This window comes from Lipotes vexillifer, unplaced genomic scaffold (assembly GCF_000442215.2).
Source record: "Lipotes vexillifer unplaced genomic scaffold, Lipotes_vexillifer_v1.1 scaffold184, whole genome shotgun sequence".
Taxonomy (NCBI): Eukaryota; Metazoa; Chordata; class Mammalia; order Artiodactyla; family Lipotidae; genus Lipotes; species Lipotes vexillifer.
This window is the reverse complement of record NW_006783561.1, coordinates 784,709-794,296: the sequence shown is the minus strand read 5'-3', so window position 1 is coordinate 794,296 and position 9,588 is coordinate 784,709. Positions and strand designations below refer to the sequence as shown.

The window sequence follows — 9,588 nt, the reverse complement described above, 5'->3', positions numbered from 1 at the left end:
TCCCATATATCTTAGTTTTGGATTTTCATGTAAAACTTTTTAGAAGACTTTTGTGGGGTTTTTTTTTGCATTAACATCCCATTGTCCTCATGAAACCTATGAATTTTGTAACTGGTATTTCAAGTAAGTAATATTTTATTTTCTGTTATTTTAGATTCACTGGTTTTCAATATTCAACTCCTTCATGATGGTTATCTTCTTGGTGGGCTTAGTTTCAATGATTTTAATGAGAACTTTAAGAAAAGATTATGCCCGGTACAGTAAAGAAGAAGAAATGGACGACATGGTAAGCAAACATTTTACATTGTATTTATAAAATAATTTAACTCAATGTTATTGAATGTTGGAAGCAAGTCCATAATCCTGAGGGCAGATGAGCTTTAGAATTCAGAATTATCAGGTTTTAGAAAGGTAGAAAGCTCCCTGCGGGGTCTCTAATCAAATATTTTAATGTTTTTACATGCCCTGATTACATGTCCTATAATCAAATATATTAATGTGTTTTCAGCAAAACATATGAATGTTCACCCTAAGTGGGATAAATAAACAGTATAAATAACCTCTTGTTAGTTCGCTCCAAGATTTGCCACCAAATGAGGATATGTCAAACTTGTGAGGCAGACTTCACTTTTCAGAGCTTTTGATTTCAGAATTGCAGCTAGGAGGTCGTAGACTTGCATTGGTATCTTTCTAATGCTGTTAAGTATTGCATAAAATTAAGGGAGTAGGTGGAAGGATTGATTTACATTTAGTTTAGTAGGTTCAAAGGGGAGAGTTGTTTCTAAATTATTTTTAATAAATTGTTGAACAGTGTTGTAAATGAGCAAAAGTGGTGTTTTTTTTTAAAAATTTTTTTGGCTGCACTGTGTGGCTTGCAGGATCTTAGTTCTTGGCCAGGGATTGAACCTGTGCCCTCAGCAGTGAAAGCTTGGAGTCCTAACCACTGGACTGCCAGGGAATGTTAATGGCTATTCTTTTACTTTTTTTTTTCTAATTGAAGTGTGGTTAATTTACAATGTTGTGTTGGTTTCAGGTGTACAGCAGAGTGATTGAGTTGTTTAATGGCTAGTCTGTGTAGATATGCTCCATCATTAAATAAGTTTGGAAAACAGTTAAACAAATTAAAATTTTAATATGCTCATGTGTATTGTGAAGTATCAGAGGGTAGATGAAATATTTGGTGCCTCTCAAACATAGCTGACCAGGAGCCCCCCCCCCGCCAAGGCCAAAAAACCCACAAAGATTATCTTGAGGGACTAATATTTCTTAAGAAACAGTGTTTTGGTTACTTGCTTACTTGGGTTGAAAAGGCAAAATTGAATCCTTTTTAAAAAATGCTATAGACAGTTAAATGATATTTAACTATTTGATATATTCGCTGTGTATTTTCTTAGGCTCCAGGCTATAAGGGAGATTTCTGCATTGCTAGGGCATCTAGTACTGTTTTTTTGTTTTGTTTTGTTTTGGCGGTTTGCAGGCCTCTCACTGCTGTGGCCTCTCCTGCTGTGGAGCACAGGCTCCGGATAGGCAGGCTCAGCGGCCATGGCTCACGGGCCTAGCCGCTCTGCGGCACGCGGGATCCTCCCGGACCGGGGCACGAACCCGTGTCCCCTGCATCAGCAGGCGGACTCCCAACCACTGTGCCACCAGGGAAGCCCTCTAGTACTGGTTTTAATCTTCTTCAGTTTTGCTCTCCACCTGGCCCCCACTCATTTGTGAGCCGTAGTCATGATGTAAAGGTCAAGAGTAGTGTCTGAAAGTAACATTCAGAGAGCCATTGGGCTTTTCTCCCAGTTTGACCATTTCTTTTTGCACCTAGACCTTTTCTTTTTCCATTCTTTGAGATTCTCTGAGTACAACCAGGATCCACCTTCCTGAGCCTCAGTAATATTACAACACTTTAACATTATAAGTTATTAAAGCAGAAATTATTTTAAATTTGAACAAATGTCTTTTCTTGATATTTTGAAACCCTTTTAATACCTTTAAGTTTGTAGTGAGGGAACTTACGACTGTAATTGTAAATTTTTACCTATTTTATGTATTTTAATTTCATTCTGAATTATTTTCTTTTCTCTCAACATGTATATGTATTTAGGATAGAGACCTAGGAGATGAGTATGGATGGAAGCAGGTGCATGGAGATGTATTTAGACCATCAAGTCACCCGCTGATATTTTCGTCTCTCATTGGTTCTGGATGTCAGATATTTGCTGTGTCGCTCATTGTTATTATTGTTGCAATGATAGAAGATTTGTATACAGAGTAAGTTCATGTGCTTAATTTTATTACTTTTTTGTTGTTCTTGAATAGTTTTAATAATTGGAACCTTTAAGTCAATCATAATTAAATATTTGCTGATTCCAATTATCTTAGAATTTAAATAGCCTAAATATCATTATTGCAAACAAATTAAATAATGAGCAGTATTCTTCAGCTGTAAGTATATTTTTCTGTTATATCCTAAAATTATTAGCCTTACTGACGTTTTGGTTGGTTATAAAGGTTATATTCCATTAGAGGTATGAGCAGAATTAGTTACAAATCAGAGTTGTTTGACAAAGTGAATAGGCACTTTTTGAAATCTGAAGATCCAATTAGATCTTCATAAGAAACGCAAAAGGATTACACATTTACTGAATTAATGCTTCACATCTGCCTCCAAAACTTGTAGACTCTACAGACAGAAGAAAGCATTGTAAATAACAGTAAAAAGAGTGGTGGAAAAGGCACATGAGGTTAGAAAAATAATTGGATGACTTCTTATCCTATCTTTACATGGTTTTCTGGTACATTTTTTCTTTGAAAACAGAACCAGTTGCAAGAAATTCTTTTTTTTTTTTTTTGATAAATTTATTTATTTTTGGATGCGTTGGGTCTTTGTTGCTGTGTGTGGCTTTCTCTAGTTGCGGCGAGTGGGGGCTACCCTTCATTGCGGTGTGTGGGCTTCTCACTGCGGTGGCTTCTCTTGTTGCAGAGCATGGACTCTAGGCACGTGGGCTTCAGTAGTTGTGGCAGACGGGCTCAGTAGTTGTGGCTCTCGGGCTCTAGAGTACAGGCTCAGTAGTTGTGGTGCATGGGCTTAATTGCTCCGCGGCATGTGGGATCTTCCCAGACCAGGGCTCGAACCTGTGTCCCCTGCACTGGCAGGCGGATTCTTAACCACTGCGCCACCAGAGAAGTCCTGCAAGAAATTCTTGATGTGAGGCCTTTGGATCATAAGAAAAACTTGTACATTCACCAAGATCTCAAGCCCCTATTTAGTAGCCCTATAACCTTGTGCTCAGAGAACCATGACCTCAGCAAAGCAAACACGCTCTGAGCCTGGGGTATAGATGCCACCCCATTAAGTCCTCAGTCAGAATGACACTTGTCCCCAGTTAAATCTCGTACCTCTGTTTCAGTTCATGATGCCTTCTTGCTTAAATGTGCTTGGCATTTGGTGGACAAGCAGTAAATTGTTTTGCTGAAAGCATGGCTCTTTAGTTGTATATTAAATATTTAACTATATTAAATTGCTGTTTTTTCCACTGGACAGTAAGCTCCTTGAGAGCAAGGACTGGGTCTTATCTTTGCATTCTGAGAGTACCTCAAGAACTTCGTATATGCAGGGTACTCAATCAGTGCTTGTTGAACTGCAGTGAATGTGTATTAATCAACAAAGTTATTTCTCTGTAGTTTCTGTCATATTTCTTTAATATAACCTTTGTAATTTATTTACTGCATGAACCTTAAAATAATTGGACAGAACCTAAACTTCAGTGTTCTGCTAGGTAGTTCTTATTTTAGGATATAATATATTTCAAATGAAATCCCAAATTCAAGAAAAGCATTTCAAATCTTTCAAGAAGTCATGCTTTACATTAAATACTGGATTAAATGCATCACTACAGAATTGACACTGACTGTATAGTCACAGTCTTTTTTTTCTTGAATTTTATTTATTTTTTATACAGCACGTTCTTATTAGTTACCCATTTTATACATATAAGTGTATATATGTTAATCCCAGTCTCCCAATTCATCCCACCACCATCACCACCCCCCACCACTTTCCCCCCTTGGTGTCCAGATGTTTGTTCTCTACATCTGTGTCTCTATTTCTGCCCTGTAAACCGGTTCATCTATGCCATTTTTCTAGGTTCCACATATATGTGTTAATATACGATATTTGTTGTTCTCTTTCTGACTTACTTCACTCTGTATGACAGTCTCTAGATCCATCCATGTCTCTACAAATGACCCCATTTCGTTCCTTTTTATGGCTGAGTAATATTCCATTGTATATATGTACCACATCTTCTTTATCCATTCGTCTGTCAGTGGGCATTTAGGTTGCTTCCATGACCTGGCTATTGTAAATAGTGCTGCAATGAACATTGGGGTAGTAATTCTTTTTGAATTACGGCTTTCTCTGGGTATATGCCCAGTAGTGGGATTGCTGGGTCATATGGTAGTTCTATTTTTAGTTTTTTAAGGAGCCACCATACTGTTCTCCATAGTGGCTGTATCAATTTACATTCCCACCAAAAGTGCAAGAGCGTTCCCTTTTCTCTACACCCCCTCCGGCATTTGTTGTTTGTAGATTTTCTGATGATGCCCATTCTAACTGGTGTGAGGTGATACCTCATTGTAGTTTTGATTTGCATTTCTCTAATGATTAGTGATGTTGAGCAGCTTTTCATGTGCTTCTGGGCCATTTGTGTGTCTTCTTTGGAGTAGTCACAGTCTTATAAGTTAGTAGTGGGTAACCTCTCCTAGAATCCAAGTTTTTGCTTTGTTCCTTCTCAAATGTTAGGGTTACAGCATTGGCAATTCATTTTTTAATTCCGAAGCTGTTCTGCTTATAAACCTTCAGCTTTTAGAAATAAGAAACCGCATCTAATAGATGGTATTAGTAGGCAAGTCATGCATTGTTATTTTAGCCTGTCATTATTATCGATAGTTGTTCTACGTTGTGCTTATTTGAAGTGAACATACTTAATCATTTACATGGTAAGTACTACAGCTGTGAGTATTATTATGATATCAGTGTTATTATGATATCAAAATGACTAACATTATTGAGGTTCCGTGTTAGGAGCTTTATGCTCATTAGCTCATTTAATCCTCACGTCAGCCCCATAAAGGGACTATTATTATCTCCATCCCACAGATGAGAAGAGTAAAGCTCAGGGAGGTTAAGTAATTTGAGTAAGATCACACAGCTATTAGTAAAGGGTGTTAGTAAGCTGGGGTTTGAACCTAGGCACTCTTACTACAGAATGTCTCTCTTAATTTTCTGGGCTGTAGAAATGAAGATAGAGATAGTAAAAATACAAAGCAGTGAGAAAATGAAAAACTTGCACATAAAATTTGTAAGACTCCCTCCAGGTTAGGAATCTAAAGGATTCTAGAGGATAAAAAGCAGATAATGTAACATGTGAAAATTACTTTGCTCAATGATGGTCATAGCAATCAGGGAAGAAAAAAATATTTAGATAGGTAGAGGATCAGCATCAATGTAGGCCTGCAGGTTAGTGTGATATTAACCCTTGAGAAGGTATATGGTGTTTGAGAAGGTATGGGTAAGTCTGGTAAAATGCAGCTGCTGTGCTGAAACTTGCTTTGCAGTGGTGAGATGGCAAGTGTAGGTGAAGCAGCTACTTAGATATCACCCTCTTCCCCCGACCCCCAGTCTTGGAGAGATGAACAAGGAGGACAGTTCCCCACTTCAGCAGATTTTTTCAGTGTAGGTGAAAATGGTCTATTTTGGGTGTAAAATACCCACAAAATATTTATGAACAAAGAGGTGCAAGGGTATGTCTGATTTTTAAAACTGTAAATTATACTCACACTTCCATTTAGTGGAAATGTCTCTGGGGACTACAAACTTAACCCGCTGGTAGTCATTGTGGACTCTCAGTCACATGAGCAGCCTTTTTGAACTGTCTGTCAGTGGTCACACACCCAGTTATAAACAGAATGGATCAATTTGTTAATGATAGTCTGGAAGAAATAAGTTAGTACCTGCAGTGTTTAATTGGATACTTGAAAAAACAAATCTGGTTTTTATTATTTATTTAATTTTTTAACATCTTTCTTGGAGTATAATTGCTTTACAATGGTGTGTTAGTTTCTGCTTTATAACATATTGATTCAGCTATACATATACATATATCCCCATATCTCCTCCCTCTTGCATCTCCCTCCCACCCTCCCTATTCCACCCTTCTAGGTGGTCACAAAGCTCTGAGCTTTTCTCCCTGTGATATGTGGCTGCTTCCCACTAGCTATCTATTTTACATTTGGTAGTATATATAAGTCCATGCCACTCTCTCACTGCATCCCAGCTTACCCTTCCCCCTCCCTATGTCCTCAAGTCCACTCTCTACGTCTGCATCTTTATTCCTGTCCTGCCCCTAGTTTCTTCAGAACCATTTTTTTAAAGAGTCCATATATGTGTGTTAGCATACGGTATTTATTTTTCTTTTTCTGATTTATTTCACTCTGTATGACAGTCTCTAGGTCCATCCACCTCACTACAAATAGTTCAATTTCGTTTCTTTTTATGGCTGAGTAATACTCCATTGTATATATGTGCCACATCTTCTTTATCCATTCATCTGTCGGTGGACACTTAAGTTGCTTCCATGTCCTGGCTATTGTAAATAGAGCTGCCATGAACATTGTGGTACATGACTCTTTCTGAATTATGGTTTTCTCAGTGTATATGCCCAGTAGTGGGATTGCTGGATCATATGGTAGTTCTGTTTTTAGTCTTTTAAGGAACCTCCATACTGTTCTCCATAGTGGCTGTATCAATTTACATTCCCACCAACAGTACAGGAGGGTTCCCTTTTCTCCACACCCTCTACAGCATTTATTGTTTGTAGATTTTTTGATGATGGCCGTTGTGACCGGTGTAAGGTGATACCTCATTGTTGTTTTGATTTACATTTCCCTAGTGGTTAGTGACGTTGAGCATTCTTTCATGTGTTTGTTGGCAATCTGTATATCTTCTTTGGAGAAATGTCTATTTAGGTCTTCTGCCCATTTTTGGATTGGGTTGTTTGTTTTTTTGATACTGAGCTGCATGAGCTGCTTGTAAATTTTGGAGATTAATTCTTTGTCAGTTGCTTCATTTGCATGTATTTTCTCCCATTCTGAGGGTTGTCTTTTCATCTTGTTTATGGTTTCCTTTGCTGTACAAAAGGCTTTAAGTTTCATTATTTGTTTATTTTTGGATTGTTTTTATTTTTGTTTTGTTTTATTTTTGTTTTTATTTCCATTTCTCTAGGAAGTGGATCAAAAAAGGATCTTGCTCTCCCTGTGTTTTCCTCTAAGAGGTTTATACTGTCTGGCCTTACATTTAGGTCTTTAATCCATTTTGAGTTTATTTTTGTGTATGGTGTTAGGGAGTGTTCTAATTTCATTCTTTTACATGTAGCTGCCCAGTTTTCCCAGCACCACTTATTGAAGAGGCTGTCTTTTCTCCATTGTATATTCTTGTCTCCTTTATCAAAAATAAGGTGACCATATGGGTGTGGGTTTATCTCTGGGCTTTCTATCCTGTTCCATTGATGTATATTTCTGGGCCAGTACCATACTGTCTTGATTTCTGTAGCTTTGTAGTATAGTCTGAAGTCCGGGAGCCTGATTCCTCCAGCTCCGTTTTTCTTTCTCAAGATTGCTTTGGCTGTTCGGGGTTTTTTGTGTTTTCATACAGATTGTGAAATTTTTTGTTCTAGTTCTCTGAAAAATGCCATTGGTAGTTTGATAGGGATTGCATTGAATCTGTAGATTGCTTTGGGTAATATAGTCATTTTCACAATGTTGATTCTTCCAATCCAAGAACATGGTATATCTCTCCATCTATTTGTATCATCTTTAATTTCTTTCATCAGTGTCTAATAGTTTTCTGCATACAGCTCTTTTGTCTCCTTAGGTAGGTTTATTCCTAGGTATTTTATTCTTTTTGTTGCAATGGCAAATGGGAGTGTTTCCTTAATTTCTCTTTCAGAGTTTTCATCCTTATTGTGCACTCCTGTGCAGGAGATTTCTGTGTGTTTATTTTGTATCCTGCTTCTTTACCAAATTCATTGATTAGCTCTAGTAGTTTTCTGGTAGCATCTTTAGGATTCTCTATGTATAGTATCATGTCATCTGCAAACGGTGACAACCTTACTTCTTCTTTTCCGATTTGGATTCCTTCTTTTTCTTTTTCTTCTCTGATTGCTGTGGCTAAAACTTCCAAAACTATGTTGAATAACAGTGGTGAGAGTGGACAGCCTTGTCTTGTTCCTGATCTTAGAGGAAATGGTTTCAGTTTTTCACCATTGAGAATGATGTTGGCTGTGGGCAAATCTGGTTTTTAAACTGATTGATTTTGAGAGACCCACAGTCTTCTAAATATGGAAATGACAGACTTTTATATTATGCCACACTTGTATTTAGCTATATATTGATGTAATTAAATATTGCAGTGTTTTAACTTATGTATCTTCTTTAAGAAATGGAACATAATTGAACAGAAGAGTGGTACATGTTTCTAGACTGTATGGTGCCTTTGTAGGTGGACAGTGGAATGGAATAATAATTATTATCCAGAAGTTGGTTAATTTTTGAAAGTTGTATATCCTTCCAGTGCACACATTAGTGTGATACTCTTGTAATTTCTATTTAAAGTAGTATTCTTTATGTCAAACTGACAAGGTTATATTTTCTATCTATAGTCTTTTACCTTCCTAGTTGTGGTGAGTTTCAGAAATGATCTTTATTTTTAGTGAGTTAAGTACATTCCTGTATTATGGCAAATGATGCTGTCATTTTATCATTTTAATATTTCTGTTTGCAATTAGGCATTTAAAATATTTTTTCCAGTTTTATTCAATAGGAGAGTTGGTCTGAATTGCTTAGATATCATTAATTGGAAGAGGAAGTTAGAAATTGTTGATCTGAGTTAATGTTGATTTGTGGACCTATGGATTTTTTTTTTTTTGCGGTACGCGGGCCTCTCACTGTTGTGGCCTCTCCCGTTGCGGAGCACAGGCTCCAGACGTGCAGGCTTAGCGGCCATGGCTCACGGGCCCAGCTGCTCCGCGGCACGTGGGATCCTCCTGGACCGGGGCACAAACCCGCGTCCGCTGCATCGGCAGGCAGACTCGCAACCACTGCGCCACCAGGGAAGCCCGGACCTATGGATTTTTAAAAACGTTTTTAACAGTGTAAAGGAAACTAAATAGGAAAAGTCTCAGTATTATACCATTTAAAGTAATAGCAATAATATAGGTTATAGTACTTCCATTTTGTTTCTATTAGCAGGCAAGTGTCTCCAGCAGTTAAATTATAAAGAGGAATATTCTAATTATTTTTCTTAACAGATGAATATCCTTTTCCATATGATGTGATTGGTTCACAGGGTTGCAAAACAGTTTTAGTGCCAGCTTCTAATATGTTTGCCAAAGAAATGTGAAATATTTGTTTAGAATATTATGAAATTTAACTTCAAATTTAAAAAGAATGAGGATCAGTCTGTTATTATTTAAGTGCAATTTTAACTAGAAATTCATTCACTAGGCGACCTTTTGAGGACCTTTAGTCCAGAAG

The 9,588-nt window shown here is 37.3% G+C and overlaps 1 protein-coding gene across 1 annotated transcript in view; it reads left to right on the top strand.

Annotated features, from left to right (window-relative positions):
* TM9SF3 (transmembrane 9 superfamily member 3) overlaps nucleotides 1-9,588 on the top strand; it is a 75,336-nt gene that overhangs the window by 28,170 nt on the left and 37,578 nt on the right. Inside the window, exons 6-7 of the mRNA XM_007456190.1 lie at nucleotides 155-286; nucleotides 2,099-2,265. Of these exons, the coding sequence (XP_007456252.1) occupies nucleotides 155-286; nucleotides 2,099-2,265 (299 nt within the window). The remainder of the gene's footprint in view (nucleotides 1-154; nucleotides 287-2,098; nucleotides 2,266-9,588) is intronic.